Source organism: Ranitomeya variabilis, chromosome 1 (genome assembly GCF_051348905.1).
Source record: "Ranitomeya variabilis isolate aRanVar5 chromosome 1, aRanVar5.hap1, whole genome shotgun sequence".
NCBI lineage: Eukaryota > Metazoa > Chordata > Amphibia > Anura > Dendrobatidae > Ranitomeya > Ranitomeya variabilis.
The window spans coordinates 828,903,257-828,923,725 of record NC_135232.1 but is presented as its reverse complement, the minus strand read 5'-3'; the positions used below and the strand labels follow the sequence as shown (position 1 = coordinate 828,923,725).

Sequence of the window (20,469 nt, the reverse complement as noted above, 5' to 3'; positions counted from 1 at the left end):
GGCAAGATTATTTCCCAGGCAGGGAAGAAGAGGGAAAAGTCTTTCCCCGACTTGGGGAACGGAGTCACTTGGATTTCTATTTGCCCTTCAAGGTGGGATCCCCAAACAAGAATCCTGTTTTCTCTTGGCCAGTCTTCCCATTTCTGTTGTTCTCTAAGAGGCCATATCTTCTCAGAAAGGACCTCCTGTACGTAGAGATATATAGAACCCCTTCTTGCCATGTCCGGCTTTGTCCAGGATGTCATCCAGCACAGGGCCAAATACATATTCCTCATCATATTGGATAAAAAAAACCTCAGTTTTTATGTTCAGCTATCACTCGCCAGCATTTACACCATAGGGGTCTGCGAGCTGCATTGGAAAGAATCACTGATCTGGCCATCAAGCTCAGAATCTGCAAATGCATTTTCTAGGAATGCTGCTGCACCCTGCATTAATAGGATGTTTTCACTTGTCACTTTATCCCTTATCTGACTATCCGTTGGTCTAGCCAGATCATCATGGCCCTGGATTTACAGGTGACTTTAGGGCCCCTGCTGAGGATTCCCAGGCATGTCTCAGGTAACCATCTGCCTTTCTATCTAAGGCCATGTGCACACGCGGATTCCATTGCGGAATTTTCCGCCGCGGTTTTGATAAATCCGCAGTGCAAAACCGCTGTGGTTTTTACTGTGGATTTATCGCGGTTTTTGCTGTGGGTTTTCACCTGCAGTTTCCTATTGGAGCAGGTGAAAACCGCTGCGGATTCCGCACAAAGACTTGACATGCTGCGGAAAATAAACCGCTGCGTTTCCGCACGTTTTTTTCCGCAGCATGTGCACTGTGGATTTCATTTCCCATAGCTTTACATGGTACTTTAAATGCATGGGAAACCGCTGCGGATACGCAGCGTAATCCGCAGCGTGTGCACATACCCTAAAAGGGTCCTTAAGAATTCTCATATCTTCAAATGGTAATGTAGATCTTTTCAAAGACTTGACCTCTGCCACATCAATATTGGGTGCTTTATCCAACAAGGCTGTGCATCTTCAAAGGGACACTTCATATTGGATGAGGGTGTGACGCCACATTTAATCTTAATTATCCAGACATCTATTTTCAGATGCCCAGGTGGCATAGGCTATTATCTGAACATTGACTATTGAATTTGTTTTCTTTGGTTGGTCAAAAAACATGGACTATTGTCATGAGTCTGAATGTTGACACTAGAATTGATGTTTGTGAAATTGCTGAATGGCTGCGGTTTACCTCTTCAGCACGCTCCTACAGGTTATGGTCTGCTATCTTTGCAATACAGGGATGCAGGGTCATTGAACTATACATATTTGCTAATATGTTGATTACACAGTGCAGCAGGCCATCTGCAAAACAGTGGAGGAAAAACTATGAAAATTGATTACTCAATGAGAGATGAACCTATGCCACCTTTCTCCAATCCTGTGGAAAAATGCCCGAATAGGAGCTGTGACCTATAAAATGGGAACTGCCCCTGTATCAAGAGTAACTTTACATAACCACAACCAGGACACCATAACTCTATGAAGAGGGACAGATTCAACATTGTACAGGATGCCAGCTTAAGGGACCTCAGCCCTAGCTGGAGGAATACAGATCTGCTCCATTGCCCATCACTGAATCCATGGAGATGTTTGGGGAAATCAGGATTGGGACCCACCTGTCACCTGGCTCCATGGAGATGTTCAGAACAGCCAGTCACCTGGCCACGTGCCTCAACGGACTGTCAGCTTTCTAAGCTTGTCTTTACCTCCTCTCTCTGGGTGCCCACCAAAATCGGGGCTCCATAGGTGGGGGTAGCTGGCTCCAGCAGCCCAAAAATCGCAGCTGTGCTAATCATGGCGAGTCAACACAAGGATGACACTCTAATTTGCACCATCGTGTGTATTTGCTGGGCCTAGTGATAAGCGAGTTTACTCGTTGCTTGGGTGACCTCCGAGTATTTGTTATGGAGATATAGTTTTCATCGCCTCAGTTGCATGATTTACAGCTTCCAGATAGGGAATTCCCACATGTATTCAGCGTATCTGGTAGCCGTAAATCATGCAACTGAGGCGATGAAAACTATATCTCCGAGCAATAACAAATACTCGGAGGTCACCCGAGCAATGAGTACACTCGATCATCACTAGCTGGGACAGTTCTATGTGTTATTGTCAGTTGGTGGTTCAATAAAGTATTGCTACACTTTTACCTTCAACCTGTGTTGTCCGAGAAGTAATCTGCGCCTTGGGAAAAGAGAGTGGGTGTTCAAGCCCAGGTCTACGTGGACTTTCTCAAGACAGCCGAGCCAGCGGCTGAGAGCACCCACTGACCCTCGTGTCTTCAGAGGGCTGTGAATCTTTCTTTTCAAGCATTCTCCACTCTTTCTGAAAGGGACACTGTCACCCCCTCCAGCCGTTATAAACTAAAAGAGCCACCTTGTGCAGCAGTAATGCTGCATTCTAACAAGGTGGCTCTTTTAGTTTTTGGTGCATGTATTCCCAAAATAAAGCGTTTTATAACTTCTCCAAAATACCTGTCTTTAGACCTGGAGGCAGGTCTTAACCCCCCTGCTTGAAACGCCACACTGCCGTCACTCAAATCTGCAGGGGTTCCGGGCGCCGCCCCCCTGCGGTTTTCGCATGAAATCCGGCGCCTGCGCTGTGTAGTAGTGTCTGGAGCAGGCGCAGTGAGCTCAGGCCGTCTGACGTCACTGCCAGGCTTGCAGACTAGCATTGGCATGAAATGATGAAAGTTGCACGCATACAGTGACATGTCTTGCAAATCATGTCATCACGCCCACAACGGCATGGTAACATGTTTGGCGGGACAAGTAGTTTCGGGGCACCAATACCCTGTTGACTAGCCAAACTAATTAGCATATTGGAAACTGATTTGTATCTTTATTTTGTGCCATACACTACAATCACTTATACTGTACAAGGTGGTGTGAAAAAGAATATACACATGGTGGTGGTTTGGTGGCAATGGGGGGGACCTGTCAGCTTACCTTCAAATAAAATTACAGCGTCCGTGAGCCGCGTCCGTGAGCCACTTCCGTTCATAAGTGGCTTTTTTTCTTCTTCCTCTTCTTTTAGGCGTTATTGATTCCATTGTATAGTTGCTTTACTTTATAGTCCATGTTCTAGCCACAATTTCTGGCCTAAACAAGCCGGTTCAAAAGCACAAATGAGACTTCATTCTGGTAAGGAAACCAGCAGTCGGGCCAAAAATTCTGGGCATATCACAGACCATTGTTTCCCAAACTCATTTTAAAAAAACGTTTTTTTAAAAAATGTGATTATGCACAGCTGAGGTATAACAGAGGTTGTCCAGAAGTTGGCAAATACCTTTAAGAAAGGTGTTTTAACCTAAAGATGTCAGCATTTTGTGACCTCAGACAAGGAAATCAGACAGAGAGCAATAAATCAAGCTAAAAAGAGGTGCTAAACAACCTCAGTAGGCAGAGGCTCAAAGTGCTGACACACTCAGTACTTAACACCTCATTTGCAAATTGATTAATCCATCAATTTCAATGCAGCAACATTAAAGAGATATAAAAAGCTGTCTAAAAAGCTGTCTACGGATTTTGTTTTTAAAGGGAACATGTCATGTCAATAATGATATTAACTTCCATATATGGGGTTAATCTGAAGGTTAACAGGATTATGGAAAATCCCAGTGGCTGTACTGAAAGTGCAATACCCCTAAGAAAATTGACTATTTGTCCTGGGAGCCACCGGCTTTCAGTCATGCAAGCATGCCAATGCAGCTTCATACAGTATATCAGTACAGAGCCGTCAGTCAGTGCAAGGGCATCCTGAATAATAACTCCAGGCACAACTGCATGACTGAAAGCTAGCAGCTTCCGGAAGAACTAAGGGTATGTGCCCACGACCATGGAACTGCAGCTGGTTTGACACTGCGTATTTATGCGGCATGTCTACTATGCGAGAATAGCTGTCTGCGGATCACCCGCGGACACTGGCATGCTGCACGTCTTTCAAGACCGCAGCATGTCAACTTCTCTTGCGAACATGCACTGCATCCAAAGCGCTGCTAGTTCCAAATAGTCGGCATCCGGCCTAATTTTCTCCCAGGTACCGCACTTTCAGTACAGTACCCAAACAACTTCCATAATGCTATTAAGATGCAGATTAAAGGGAACCTGTCATGTCCAATAACATTATTAAAGATCAGCATCTTTGGTTTAGGGCATCGGTTCAGGGGAGGGTGGTTTTTACTGATAGTTTCCCTTGTAATTTACTAAGTATAGAATTTTAAGGGGCGTGTCCTGACTGCCTATGTGAGCGGACGCACAGAAGAGCGCTCCCGCTGCTAACCTGCTAAAATCCTGTGAGGACGCTGCTGACCGGATCTTTCTGTCCCATACCGGCTGGCTGAGGGTCTGAGGAGTGCGGTGGTTCTGAACGGTGGTCCTGGTGTGGGAGGAAATGACCAGAAGACGGCAGAAGGACACGGGAGCTGGCTATGCAGGAGCCAGCTAAGATGGCGCCGAGGCCAGAGAGGACGCTGATAAGGTGAATGCCGTCTGTCAGAAGCGCATGGAGGTGGCGGCGAGGCTGCAGCAGTTTGCCAGAGTGGAAGGAGCGGAGGAGGCAGAGAAGGAAACCGGATCTGGAGCTGATATGGAGGAGGATGTGAGCCTGGTTGGACAGCAAGGAGACACAGCGCAGATAAGTGCAGCCCGTGCAGAGGATGGACAGACTGCATGGGGGTGGTGGAGGAGAGGGTGAGCACTGCAGAAGACCACATAATAAAGCTGCAAAAAGCGGAGCAAAAGTTTGCCCAAGCAATATCAGAGTTAACCGCCAAAAATTAGGATCTGGAAAACAGATCCAGAAGGAATAACATACGTATAGTGGGTCTACCGGAAAAAACTGAGGGGAGTAACCCCACTGTGTTTATTGAAAATTGGCTGGTGGAGAAAATTGGTGGCACAGTGCTGACGAAGGTATTTGCTGTGGAGAGAGCTCATAGGGTCCCACCACAGCCCCCTGCCCCAGGAGCAAACCCCCGTACCATGCTCGCCAAAATATTGAATTACAGAGACAGACATTATCCTTAGGAAGGCCAGAGAAACGGAGGATCTGACGGCTGGAGGTCAGAGGATTGCTATTCACCCGGATTATTCTGCTGCGGTCCAGAAACAACAGATGAAGTTCACTGGGGTTAAGAGACGACTGAGGGAGCTGGGGGTGCAATACTCCACGCTGTTCCCTGCAAAGTTAAGAGTGGTGACTTTTGACAAAACCCACTTTTTCCTGACACCTGAGGACGCTACCCAGTGGATTGATGCTAATGCTAAAAAACTTAAAGGGAAAGGCGATTGACTTTTAGGGGAGATCCGGATAGGAGATATCTCTCTGGCGCTGGGGGAGGGATCCGTGTTTAATAGCATAATTGCTGAAGGGATGGGCAGCTGCTGAGGGCCGAGCTGGGCCGTATTGAGGGAAGGGCTGGTGGGGGCAGTAATGGTTAAGAAATATGGGGGAGGAGGGTTATGCGGTACCGCAAGTTTGTAGTTTTTCCACATGTTAATATATGTTGAAATGTTTTGTTGTGTTTTAAAAAAAAAAAAAAAAACTGGGGGAAATTCTCATCTTTATGGCAGCGGGAGGCGAGCGGGGAGGGTAAAGCAAGGGAGAGTGTTCGCAATGGGCGGTGGAGCCCCACTCTTGAGAAGAGGCAGAATGTGTAGCATTGGGAGGGTTAGGGGGGTACGTTGGGTTTGGGTAGGGGGGTGGGAGGGACTAGACAGCTCATACCTGGGAGTGAAGATACTATGAAGGATGATGAGTCACATGATGGGGGGTCGCATTAAGATATTGAGTTGGAATGTGAGAGGCCTTGTGGATAAGAACAGGCGGGCAGCGAGTTTGCAGTATGTTCGAGATCAGAGCGCTTCAATGGATTTGCCTGCTGGAGACGCACTACGTGCGGGAGAGGGTGGATGTATTAACTAGGCGCTGGATACAGAGGGCATACCATTCTACCTTTTCCACGTATTCTAGGGGGGGTGTCTGTGTTGATACCAGTGGGAGTGCATTATGAAGAGGTGAAAGTGCAGGTGGATGTGGATGGTCAGTATGTAGTGGTAAAATGTAAAATAAATAGAGTGTTGATGTGTATAGCGGAAATGTATATTCCGCCCCTGTATTCAAGTAAGAAAATTAGGGAGGTGCTGGAACGTTGGGGCCCGACACCATTTCTGATCATTGGGGATCTCAACAATATTTGTGATGACTTTTGGGACAAAAATAAAAACTCCCAGAATAGGACAGTGGGACACATTACTACGTTTGGGATTTATATTCGTGAAATTGGTATGACTGACCTATGGAGAGTTAGACATGTTGGGGAAAGGGGATATTCATGTTATTCGCCGGCACATAGTACTCTGTCCAGAATTGATCTGGCTCTGGGCAATCGTTTGTTGGATACAATGGTGGGGGAAGTGCGGTACTTGCCTAGGGCCCTCAGACCATAGTCCAAATGAGGTGGAGTTCAGATTGCTGGGGGTGCAGGCTACAAACAGAAGAGAGTGGAAGATTCACCCTAACTGGTTGAATAGTATAGATTTAGAGAAGATAAAACAGGAGGTGAGAGAATTTTTTTTTGCTGAATGATAGGAGTACAGACGTTCTTACTGTGTGGGAGGCCATGAAGGCGTACTTAAGGGGGCTGCTGTTCAGAGATATCAGTAGATGTAAGCGGAAGACGAGAGAGGAGAAGGTAGCGATTGATGGGCTGAGGGAGGCGGAGGATGAGATGGTAACAGAGCACTCCTGAGGCTGAGAATGGATTGAAAAACGCTCAAAATCATCTAGAGGAAATTGTTAAGAAAGGCGCAAAGGAAGCGGGAGTTTCAGAGGCTGTTTTTTTTTCAGGAGGGTGAAACTGTTGGCCATGTGCTGTCACTGGTCGCTTCTGCCCAGAGGAGTGCTTCATTTGTCCATTTCCTGGCCTCCGGGAGTGACAATAGAGTCTCCGAAAATTCCGAGATTGCGAGGGTCTTTGCGGATTTTTACGCGGACCTATATTCCTCTCGGGTTGACGCGTCGGCGGGAGACAGTGGCTTTTTTGGAGGGGCTGGGACTCCCGAAGCTGAGCAATATAGACAGAGAAGGTTTAGAAGCTCCCATCACGGAGGAGGAGCTGAGTAGGGCATTACAATCTATGGCTAATGGGAAGGCGCCTGGAGTAGATGGGTTTCCCGCTGAAATTTATAAAAATATGGGGGAGGTGCTTATTCCCAGATTAAAGGTGGTTTTAGATGAGGCTAAGAGTAGAGGGTGTTTGCCAGCATCCATGAGTGAAGCCATAATAGTGGTAATTCCTAAGGAAGGTAAGGATTTGGGGCAACCTGACTCATACCGGCCAATTTCTCTGCTAACTGTGGATGTCAAGCTCCTGGCCAAGGTGTTGGCTACTCGTTTGACTAGTGCCATTTCCAGTTTGGTACACCCAGATCAGGCTGGTTTTATGCCTGATAGATCCACAGCGGTTAACCTACGAAGGCGGTTTATGAATTTACAGCTACGGTCCGACAACTGTGGCCAGAGAGTTATTGCATCCTTAGATGCCCACAAGGCATTTGATAGTGTGGAATGGGGATACCTCTGGCAAGTGCTGCAATATATGGGGTTTGGCTCACAATTTGTGTCCTGGATTCGGCTGTTGTAATCGCAGCCGGTGGCTAGAGTTAGAGTGAATGGGGAGTTATCTCAGACTATACATCTAGCTAGAGGAACGAGGCAGGGATGTCCGCTCTCCTTTTTTGTTCGCCCTGGCTGTGGAACCATTGGCTGCCAAGATTCGACAGTCTGATGAGGTGTCTGGGTTCAAATTTGGGATGTTTGAGGAAAAGGTAGCGCTCTACGCAGACGATATACTACTGTTTCTGGCTGACCCGGCCAATTCCTTGGGGGGCGCCGTTAGGCTTATTGAAAGATTTGGTTCTCTGTCGGGACTGACGATAAATTGGAGTAGGTCGATTCTGTTTAAGGTCGATGATATGGGGGAGGACGGGAGTGAGCTTCCTGCGGATGGGCGACTTAAGGTGGTTAGTCAATTTAAATACTTGGGGATATGGGTCTCTGTGCCTGTTACAGATTACGTACATAGAAATCTGACTCCGCTTTTGGGCGACCTCAAGGCAAAAGTAGACGCTTGGATAAAGTTGCACCTTATTAAAATGACTGATGCCAAAAATACTATATATTCTCCATAATGCGCCAGTGTGGATATCGCGTGGAAAATTTAGACAGATTAATTCCATATTCAGGAAAATGGTATGGGGGAGATATCCTCCACATATTAGGCTGGAGACGCTTCAGCGACCCAAGGAATATGGGGGTTTGGCTTTGCCCAACCCTGAAGTTTATTTTCTTGCAGCCCAGTGTCAGCACTTAAAGGGCTGGGCGCATGAGGGGTCGTCTGATGCGGTACAGCAATTGATGGAAAGGGTGATGAAACGAAGGCCAGTAGTACAGTGTCTAGAGGATGGATCCCTGGGGGCATTGGGGACATTGTATCCAACTATACTTTTGATAAGTAAGTTGTGGGGTAGATTGAAACAAAACCGTGGCATCACAGGTCTAACCAGGTTCTCCCCGCTATGGCATAATAACCTACCCGAGTTTGTGGCATTAGGGGTATTACCAGAGTGGCAGGCTAAGGGGATTCAATATGTGTATCAAATACTTGAGCAGCGGGAGCTGAAATCCTTTTCCCAACTGCAGGCGGATTTCGATCTTGGGTCTACGGGGGAATATCAGTATCTGCGGATGAGACACGCATTTGGAGCTCAGAATAAGGATGGATGCATTAGAGTCCAAAAAGATATAGTGTTGGAATATGTGTGTGGGGAAGGGACTACTAGGGGGGTTATCTCCACTTTTTATAAAGATTTACTGCATACATACCTTTTGGGATTTCCGATAAATGCGAAAGCTAAATGGGAGAGGGATCTGGGCCCATTGGAAAATGAAACTTGGGAGTCGGTGCTGGAGTGGGTTCCACGACTGTCATTGAGCGAGCCATATAGGCTGTCGCAGCTCTATATAGTGCACAGGGTCTACAAGTCTCCAGAAGTACTATATAAAGCAGGTCTGCGGGCTGACTGATTGTCCAAGGTGTGGGTCTACAGGTGCTGATATCTTTCATATGATGTGGACGTGTCCGAGATTGGCTGCTTTTTGGTTGGTGGTTTTGAGCCGTATGGAAGGAGCGTATAGATGCAAGATACCAAGGGATCCGTTGGTATGTTTGCTGGGATATGTGGATGAGATTGGAGTGGATAACACCATGAAGATAGCGATTGCCAGATTGTTGTATATGGCCCGAAAGGTAATAGCGCGAAACTGGATTGGGGTTGAACCACCTACAAGAAGAGAATTTCTCCAATATGTGAAGCAGGGTCTGACATTGGAAAAAGGGATCTATAAGAAAAGAGGGAAAATAGAAATGTTTGATAGACTGTGGTCTCCGTGGCTAGAAATGGGTTAGGTAGATATGTCGAGTGGGAGAGTTTAGGGCCTAACTTGGAAAGGATAGAATAAGAGGACTGTGGCCTTACATGGGATGCTTATTATTCAGTATTATTGACGATGGCGATATTGGAAGAGGTGGGCTGTCTTCTTGGGAGGGGGTGAGTAAAGTTGGGAATGTTGGGGATGGGTTAGGGGGGGAAAGCTTGTATTGAAAACAAGAATATAATGTGAAATTGTACTGATATTCTTAATAAGAATCTACTTGAGTAAAAAAAAAAAAAAGTATAGAATTTTAATCACAATAATCACATGAGAAAAAGAAAAAACAGAAAACATTGAAGGCTAAAGAAATATTTAATCTGACATACAAGTTCATCCGAGTAGCTTTCCATGTATTTGCCAGTCTAGTACCAACATGTCCTGCAATTTTAAATACGGCAAGGAAATAAATGCATTCTGTTTTTTTTTGCAATCCCAAAGCATATATAAACATTTACAATGATTATGTACTTTTATAAATACAGTAGCTGGGTTCATCTTTTTATGTAGCCACTGCCATGTAGTCGGTCGTACCAAACTGGAGAAATAAAGTAATACTGTTAAAGTATAAAATTATTAAATTAATTGGAGAAAGATATTATTGATATTAAAAATAATATAACTGTTATAGAATTATGTTCTCAAGTACATGGAAGGGACAGTGAGAAGAACAAAAAAAATAAAGAACAATTCCTTTCCCCTAATACACATGGAAATTAGAAAGAGGCCCCTGAGAATATAAATGCAGGCATTTGTCTTTTTAATTTGGATAAATTATGACTTTGTGCTACACATAATACATTAAAAAGGCACATCAATGCAGGCAGTGTAATATTGTACGCAAAACCCTACACTATATGTAGTGTCCGGCAAAAGAACAGAAAAAGAAACAGCCTTTCATAACCATCATTCTTCAGCATCCTAAAAAAAATGCAAACGAACCAAACATAGCTTAAGGCTTTTGTCTTAAATCTTCCACTTGTGAAAGAATTAAGGGAAACGAGTAAGAGTTTGCATAACACTTCTGACCAGTAACTGGTGATTCGTCTTGACAACCTTCAATCAATTGGGAAACTTGTATTTGGATAAGGTTAGCTATATACAACAGAGCCAAAGTGACCAGGTATGTGGACCTCTACTTGGTGACATTGGTTGAATGTTACAGAATTCAAAGAGATTTTTTAGGAGGACAATACAATTGACAAAAAAAAAAAAAATCATAAAAAAGGACAAAATATATCTACAAGATACTACACACTTTACAAAGGGATCCGTGACATTGTACATAACTCTTTCTCCGCAGAACAGAAAAAAAATAAAATGAAAAAAGTACAGTTTAGTTCAAGTCTAGAAAATGATGTGCAAGTTACTCCATTGCATTCATGCTACAATAAATTATGACACTTTCCAGTGCATTAATAGCTCAAACCTAAGGTTTACTGAAGGGACCTGCGCTTCACTGCATGGCAGCAATGGGCAGAGCCTTCCAGCACCACCCAGTTTAGGATGGACCAGCTATGGCCAAGGAAACGCCCAGAAAACATGTTTTAGTACCAAGGAGAGGGAATAATCACTCGCTATCGGTCTCAAATTCAGTGTCGGACCATTCCACAGGGGCAATGAGACCTTTTCTTTGTGCGTATTCAATAATTGCCATGTAACAAAAGTAATATTGATCCCATGTTTGAATACTGAAAGCACGTTGAGTTCTCATTCTCTTCACTGTCTGTAGAACATCCACTGTCCCAATGTTCTCCAGCCTGGATAAACAAATATCCAATGTACAAAAGGTACCTGTTGATAGAAGAAATCACCAGAATTAGCATAAAACAAATCTTCAGTTACTTTATTCTTCCAAATCTATATACCGTACATGTGTACATAGGGGACAACAGGCAGATTACCTATAATGTCATTTTTATATAAAGACTTAACCCTGCATACCTTCAGCACAAAATCTCAACTTCACCTAGTGGTAGAATATAGTGCATGCTTCAATAGCATGCACAGCATGACACCTCACTAGTAATGAGCGAGTGTGCTCGTTACTCGAGTTTTCCCAGCATGCTCGGGTGTTCTCTGAGTATCTTGGGCATGCTCGTAGATTCTGTTTGAGTCCCCGCAGCTGCATGATTTGCAGCTGCTAGACAGCCTGAACACATGTGTGGATTCCCTAACAGGCAATGATACTCCCTATCAAGCTACTCTGCACTATTTATTTTTTCTAAAAGAAAAATCAAGACGTCCCTTACACTGCATCGTCCGCTCCCCCAATGCACCATCTCCCTACCTATAAGGCTACACTGTACTATTTTATATATAAAAAAAAAAAACGTACGTTACTTACACTGCGATATCTGCTACTCTATCTAGATCTAAAAAAGATTAAAAAAGTCCTTTGCGCAGACGCTGATCAGCAGCAATACTGATCAGTGCGCTGCGGCCACTGGAAGAGCACCAGTGCTCAGCGCAGAACACCGCGCACACGGAAAAGGAACAAAACATGTGGACCAAAAATACAATTGGGAGTGGGTAGGTATTGAGGGTGGAGCTGAAACAGGGATCTGGGAACTGCTGCGATAGCAGATTGGTCACACGGCACAAGGGATCGCACCGGCCACCAATTAATTTATCTCAGGTAACACAGAGGGGGGCATACAACCTCTCTGCATGCCAACTGTGAGGAAAAGATGCCATGCAGAGAGGTGATCGCCATTTTAGATGAACCCTTTAGGCATTGACTGGTCAGACTATTGTTCAGCCAGTGCCTAAAGGGTTAAATCAGCCGAGGTGATGTTGTGATCACCCCAATTCATTGTGATTGTTGGTGTCTTTTTTTTTTTTTTTTACAACTTTGTGACATCGCTGTGATTGGCTATTAAGAATGATCAGCCAATCACAGCGATTTTCGACACTGGGGGCAGAGAGGGGGACGTGCAGGGATGGCCTGCTGTCAAGAGACAGCAGCAGTGTTAACTCGGTCACTGCGCGATGACTGGAAATATATATACTTCACTTTGTGGGAGCGCACTTCCCGAATGCCGTACATATATGGAACAGGTCTTGAAGCAGTAAAAAGGTCATCTTCATGTAGTTGGATGGCTATTTGATCAAAAAACACTAAGTACATTACGTTTAACGTTTACAGCAATGTTGGAGTTCATGTATTCATTAGTCGCAGTGTGCTGACGTATCATGTGTATATATTTCAGTATCATCGAGGCTGTGTGCGATTAACATGGAGACAAAGTTTAAATCCACAGAACATCTGTTAGTTTGTGAAGGAACTCCACAGAGGTTGTTCTAAACGTCTTGGAGAACTGTGTGCAAGTATACCTAGAAGAATCGATGCAGTTTTAAAAGCAAGGCGTGGTAACATCAAACCATGATTTGATTTAGATATTTCTGTTTTTCATTCACTTTTTGTTAATTGATAAAAATAAACTTAAAACCCATTTCTAGATCTTTTATTTCTATATACAAACATAAAATACAGAGACCTATACATGTCATCCCTTAGGAAAAACCTCCAGCTGTCAGGATAAGCTATCGGTATATTTTGTCCTAGCCAAAAACACACTGGACCCCTATATGCTTTATAAACGATATGAAAGGCTGTTAAAGTCACTTCCTATTCGTTCCTGGATGTAATCCTATGCATTAATTGCACTTCTAAAAGGAGTGAATTCTGACAATACAAGTATGCTAGATTAATGCTCCAAATCCACGTTTGCACATAAGCATTTTTTCTGGATTTTCCATCAGTATTTGTAAGCCAAAACCAGGAGTGGAACAGAGGAAAAGTATAATAGAAATATAGATACGGATGTGAAATATTTACCAATACTAAACGTGTGCACATAGCCTAAAAAAGCACTGTAAATACTAAATAATGCTGTATACTAAATTAACGCTGTAAAAAACCCATTAACGCCACACTTCAGAGCAGTTTATGCACAGCCACTTTCATACAGTATTTGGTGAGGCACCGCCACAATTATGGTGCACCAACTGCAGTGACTCACCTGTTCTTCCAATGCCTGCACTGCAGTGGATCACTATGGGTGGCCCAGCAGGATGTCCAGGCCACTCTGACCCCAATGCTTGCACAGCCATGGCTTGATGTTGCTTCACTTGAGCTCTAAAGTCCAACATGGCAGAAGCAGATTTAGGCACACCGAAATCAGGCCAACTCATGTATTGGTAATGGGCTACACTTCGACTTTCATTGGTCTGGAAAAAAACAACAACAAAAAAACAGACAGTAGATATTGGAAGGTGGCTGAGAGAAGGAAAGTATAACAAATCTGTAAGCTTTCACTTAATGGAAACCAATTTTTAATTACACTTCTAATTCCACTGGTTTACAATGGTGCTACAAACTATGAGAATGGTGCACAACATGCTCTTGATCAGGGCACCAAGGTCAGGCTAAACTGTTAAGTTCATTATGTACCTGTTTATTGTAGAGATCCAGATGGGTTAACTTGAAGTCTTGGAAGAGGTCTATATGAATGTTCCTGATAACAAAGTGCCCAGAATCCTCACTTCGTCCAGCTTCCAGAGGCCAGTATTGTCCACATTTTATTCGTCCTCTTTCTATTACTCTACAAGGTGAGAAAGACATAGAAAAAGAGCTAACATCCAAGTGAAAAGAAAAACAATGTGCTAGACCAGATTAGCAAAATGATCAATAGAAATGTAACAGTTATTAAGGTTGAAGGAAGACTAAGTCCATCTAGTTCAACCCATAGCCTAACCTAACATGCCCTAACATGTTGATCCAGAGGAAGGCAAAAAAAACCCATGTGGCAAATAAAACAAATGTAACTGACTAAAGGGGTTGCCAGGTAATGCTTCAAACTAACGCAATAAGCATTACATACCCATTGAAGCCCCTGCCATGTCTCCACTGTTGCAGCCCTGTAAATAACCAGTGGGCTCAGCAATAGTCTCATGCGGTGGTCCATGGAATCACTGCTGAGACCAGTGACTGGCTGCAATGGTCTCATGTTCCAGACAGAGTCACTGCTGTGGGGACAACAGAAGCAAGAAGTAATGCTTATTGTGTTATTTGATACTATTGCTTTCATGTTTCCAAACGTTTTCCTGACAATGGACAATCACTTTAAAAACAGTTGAAAATGTTCTCCATGGTGAAACTCACCATCTACTAGTAAAAGTACAAGCCACCCTACAGACATACTGAAATATCCTGTACAAGTATATTTACCTGGTTGTCATAACAATGATTAAAACTCTCTGTTCCCACACCATACGCCAGAAATCGTCAAAGGTTTTTGGCAAAGGACCTGGTTAGAGGGGGGAAAAAAGACTAATGGTGATCCATTAACCTGGTTCATAGCTGTTCCACACACAGGAATCAAAATAGTCTCATACAGTGAGCAACCGATGGAAGTCAACTGTAAAAATCTCCAAAAGGTATTGTAACAAATGACAATGAAGTTGGGTTAATATGTTGATTTTAAATTCTACATAAAAAGTAACTTATAAGCAAAATTACTTATACGGTATCAATATGGAGCTAGTCGTTTTAATCAAGAGCTGCATTTACAATTCTGCAGGTTTTAGAACCAATTTAAAAATCAAGCAAAACCAGGGGAGATGGAGACAAGACACACACAGCAGTGGTTGTTTAATGCAAGTCTAATTTCTTTTCTATGTACCTACCATGCATTTACAAGTTAAATGAAGTTATGGAAGGATTAAAATTATTAGATTAGACTACGGTACTCTAACCAACACCAGGAATTTCTGTGAACTGCTACCAACGTGTGTAAGTGTTTAAAGGTCTCTGCCTAAGGACAGCAGCCTCTGCTTTAATGTTTTTCTATCAAAGTGATTTTGATTAACGTTCGGTTTTAATATTATATATGTTTTTTTTTTTTAATGGGCTAAATAGTACTGCGGCCTATTACAACATCACCTTCTAAAACCATTAAACCTAGGACTCATGCACACTAAAGGATTTTTGGCTCCGTACAGCCTCCAAGTTAAATAGAGAAGCAATGCTGCACTCATAGAAGTCTATGGGACCTTACTGTACCTACCTACTTCATACAGAGATTTGTTCTACTGGATTCTGCAGGGATAGTTTTCTGGTACTACAAGCCATTCTCCCTCTTTTCTACTAAGACGTTGCCTTCCCACTTCCTCCAGGATACATGCATCATTACAGAGGATAAAGGCTTTTCCTAAATTCTCCAAGGTTAACATATCTATACACAGTTGATCATTCCCTGCTACAAACCTAGTTGGCCAGCTGCATCACCATGACCATTGGCAGAGCATGCAATGCTCAGGCCAATGTTTTGGTTGTTTGATGCAACTCTTGCTGCATTTGACCATCTTTCTTTTATATTGAAGAGGTTGTCCAAGATCTAAAAAAAAAAAAATGCTTCTCAAATAATTTACTTTGCTGCAGAGTTCACATGGCATGCGTCCATTTGTCAACAGTAGCCAATCACTAGCCTCAGGTGTCAGGTGCCACATGTACAGGAGTCACTACCGATACGACTGACTGCAGCGGTCGCAGATTTATAGTACAAGTCTACTCTAGCATAGTAAATAGAAAGAGGGAACTAACAAAGGGGCAAGAGAATTTAAAAGAAAGATGTGCTAAAAAACAAAAAAAAAACCCTAAGAGAAAAAAAAAAAAAAGTTATTCTGAACGACTCCTTTAAACGTAAAAAAAAAAATAAATACCTTGAGTAGCAATGTAGGCATATTTTCTTTTGTATCCATCCATAAAACTTGCATTGATGTAGTCAGTTGTCTATAAAAGATTACATAATAGTTTACTACTTGTATAATCTTTCAACCAGCAGTGAATTTAAGAATTTACTGAAACACAACATGAAGTTCCAGCAGTAAATGGAGAAGTTTCTACGAATATACAGACTCTTACATTGCTCTATAAGGCAGATTATATATATATATATATATATATATATATATATATATATATATATATATATATAGTCAGAGGCAGCACACCATTGCAAATGAGTTCAAAAAGTGTTCCAGTTTAATAGCCCATTATGGCAACTTGAACACTTTTTGAACTCATTTGCAATGGTGTGCTGCCTCTGACTTTTTGGACTCCCATTATAAGGTTTGGTTCATGCCTGAGGGGCTTTGCACCAAGAATTTGTTTTTTCTGTGCTGCTCTCACTTTTTGCTATAATATAAATATATTTGATCTTAATACATTACATATGTACAAAATCTAAGTCATTCTTTTACTTTCATCCAAGTAGTTCTCCTCTTGAATGGAGGGGTTCTCCAGGACTGAAACATCCTATGGTGTTTCCCACGCTGACACAGATGACATTGCGAGAAACCCCAATGCGGCGGTTCTGATCAGCGGTAATGTTACCACCGGTAGATTGTTACCCTGTGAGCGCTGCGGGGTCTACTGGAGACTACTACTCCCATCAGCTGGCGCCTGCTGTTACTGATTACAACGGAAGTGGCGACTGATGGGCATAGTCATCAGCTGATGTGACTGCTTTCCCCCGCAGCCATCGACACACTGGCAGGACCGTGTAATCACTCCTGCAGTGTGTGCTCTGATCAAGTCCACCGGAGTTCATCAGCTGATGAGCCCCGGTGACCTCATTTACTGTACCGCTGCGTGAGATAGGTCTCATGCAGCAGAGGTGATCTCCGGGGCTCATCAGCTGATGAATTCCAGTGAACTTTCTCAGCGCCCACACTGCAGGAATGATTACCTCCTGTGTCAGTGTGTAGCCGGCTATCCTTGAGAGCAGTCACCTCTGTGGCTGTTCTCAAAGTTATCAGGATCGTCATGGGACATTATGGATTATCTCTTCAGTTGGACAGGTGAGGAATATTGTTATTTACAGGAGATGTTTGCTTCAGTAGAATGGGCGTTGATGCGAGTATGGTTTAATTTAGATTCAATAAAGAAGTCTGTGTCATTACTTCAATAAAGGGACTTTATTCTGGGTGTGTGTTTTTTGTTATAATATCACTATGGGGGTTAAGTAATGGATGTGTCTTATGGATGTGTCTTATAGAGGCCTCTCCATTACTAACCTCTGGGCTTGATGTCACCTGACAATACAAAGGTGACATCAACCCCCCAGCTATCACCCCCACTTGCTACCACACCAGAACAAGTGGGAAAAGAGAGGTTAAGTGCCAAATTTTTCAAATTTTATGGATGAGCCTTTTCTGAGTCGCGTGGGTGCTGATGTTTCTAGTCTGGAACAGGGCCACTATCCATGACCTCTTCCCAGGCTATTAATATCAGCCTGCAACTGTCTGCCTGGGTGCTGATGTTTCTAGTCTGGGACAGGGCCACTATCCATGGCCTCTTCCCAGGCTATTAATATCAGCCTGCAACTGTCTGCCTAGCCTTTGCTGGTTATTAAATATAAGGGGACCTTATGTCATTTTTTTGAGGGAGTCCCCATTTTAATAACCAGGAAAGGCTAAGTATACAACTGTAAGCTGATATTAATAGCCTGGGAAGCTACAGGGGTATTAACCTCTTCCCAGGCTATAAACATCTCCTCACAGCTGTCCGCTTTCACTCTGCTGGTTAATAAAATGGCAGGGGATCCTAAGCCGTATTTTTGGAAAATAATTTATTGTGGAATAAAATACATGTACAATAAGCTACACACGCAAAGCACTGATTACATACCTCACTCACATATCTATAGCTATCTGTATATCTAATCAATCTCTCGCGCTTTCAATATATAAATTACGCAGGAGACCACACCTTTTTATTAAGAATGTATTAAATACATGTACAGTAAGCGGCACATGAACTGTACTAATTATATAGGTCACTGACATCTATATATCTGTTTTATGTGTACATATCTTCTATTTTGTCAGGTTTTGCTGTTTTTTTCTAAAGTATGTGGCAGATGAATTGTTGGGTTTTCAAGGTGTGTAAAAATCGGATGGCAATCGCACGGTCTGAGTGAAATGCAGATTTTTTTTTTCCCTCACACCCATTGACTTGCATTGGCGAGTCTCATCCGATAAACGAGGACAATAGCAGCATACTGTCTGGCTGATGCCTCTTCATTACTAAACCTAGGACTTTTCAGCGGCAGCTGCTGACACCAACACCTAATCTCAATACTCCAATGCGACTGCATCAGGGCATGGGGAAAAGCCTGCGCTAAATGCCAGAATTGGCGCTTCAAATATGAAGTGCCATTTCTGGGGCAGCTGATGGCTGGTATTTTTAGCCTGGGACCAGATAAGCATGAAAAAGAAGGGGTTGAAAAAGGAAATTCCAGTGCAAATTTTTTTTTCCTTTTTTAAAATAACTATGTAGCTCCAAAAGTATTCATTGCTGTATAAAAAAGGCATGCAAAAACCGCACTATTTTGACACCAAGAGATGCGGAAACCTTGCAGAAATTTCTGCAAGCAAATACCCAATGTGTGCACATACCTTTATGGTCTTTAGCAAAGAGGCGCATAGCTCACAGGATTCCTTAGGATTTTTTTTTTTTTTTTTTTTTTTTTAAATCTGCTATATGATTCCAGAAGAACGAGAATACATAGCAAAAACTGACCACTTTTGACAAAATGACAGGTTGTCTTAAAAAAAACCAAAAAAAACCACATATGCATATTTAAGGTGTGGTACATCAGTGTGCTCGTTACTATACTTCAGCTTTGCGACCTCTGGGCTCTTCGCCATGTTTCTATAGATGGTGATTTTGTGCTGTGCACAGTGATTACTTTTCAGGTACAATGCACACTGTAATTTTATTCACTTTCACAAAACCAGAGGCCGAGACACTAACTGTAAGGCGCTGGGTACCCCTGAAGATACAATATTAGCTCGCCATAGTTTACTGCATTTAGGCCACATTCATACGTTCAGAATTTTACCTCAGTATTTGTCAGCCAAAACCAGGAGTGGAAGAATCAGAGGAAAAGTAGAATAGTAACATATGCACCACTTCTGCATTTATCACCCACTCCTGGTTATGGCTTACAGATACTGAGGTAAAAAACTCACCAAATACTGAATGTGTGAATGTGGCCTACTAAAGCTTAGAACCACAGCTCTGATGTGGCGCCGCAGACAGCAATACATAACACTACCGCTAGCAATAGAGGAGTTGCACACATTTCCAGTCTGGTGGGTTCATCCATCTAGGACACAATAGTGATTATTTAGCTCCCCCTTGTGGTGAACTTGCTTAACACCGCAAATTTCTGAAATGTATCCCCTCTCCCCTCGTCACTGATTTTCAGTTCGGACATGTTTGTGCACTCCTATGTCATTCACCGCCTTATTGCTCTTCAACCAATAAGTGGGTGCAGAAAGCAATATATGATAAAGCGTCCCCTCCCTTCATCTGGTGCGAGTTGGCACCCTAGGTAGGTGTCATCCCTCACCTCGTCCCATCTCTGCTCATAGGCCCCTGTAGCCCTTACGAAGAGGCTTAGTAATCAGTGGGAGGTGCAGTGTGACCCTTGTGTAATGTCTGCCGCCTTCCTCTTCTGTATCATGAGCGCCATCTAGAATAGACACTTCTCTCTTCCTGTAACACGGTATAAAATGGCTTCTAAAGTTGGGCCACGTGGGACGCTCTGCAGTGCGCACGTAATCTATTATAGGTATGCATGTTACTTGGTATAGACACTGCCTTGTGGATAGGGTAGCGAGTGAGTGCTTTATCATATATTGCTTTCTGCACCCACTTATTGGTTGAAGAGCACGCAATAAGGCGGCGAATGTGACATAGGAGTGCACAAACACGTTTGGCATACATTTCAGAAATGTGCAGTGTTAAGCAAGTTCACCACAAGGGGGAGCTAAATTATCACTATTTTGTCATGGGTGGATGAACCCACCAGACTGGAAATGAGTGTGCAACTCCTCTATTGCC

The 20,469-nt window shown here is 43.2% G+C and overlaps 1 protein-coding gene across 1 annotated transcript in view; it reads right to left on the bottom strand.

Annotated features, from left to right (window-relative positions):
• Positions 1-9,847: 9,847 nt before the first annotated feature.
• The window catches only part of LOC143786263 (tyrosine-protein phosphatase non-receptor type 9-like), a 64,871-nt gene continuing 54,249 nt past the window's right edge, over positions 9,848-20,469 (bottom strand). Inside the window, exons 9-13 of the mRNA XM_077275541.1 lie at positions 16,278-16,347; positions 14,785-14,863; positions 14,008-14,158; positions 13,577-13,784; positions 9,848-11,345 (exon numbers count right to left, since the gene is read on the bottom strand). Coding sequence (XP_077131656.1) covers positions 11,122-11,345; positions 13,577-13,784; positions 14,008-14,158; positions 14,785-14,863; positions 16,278-16,347 — 732 coding nt within the window. The 3' untranslated portion in view covers positions 9,848-11,121. The remainder of the gene's footprint in view (positions 11,346-13,576; positions 13,785-14,007; positions 14,159-14,784; positions 14,864-16,277; positions 16,348-20,469) is intronic.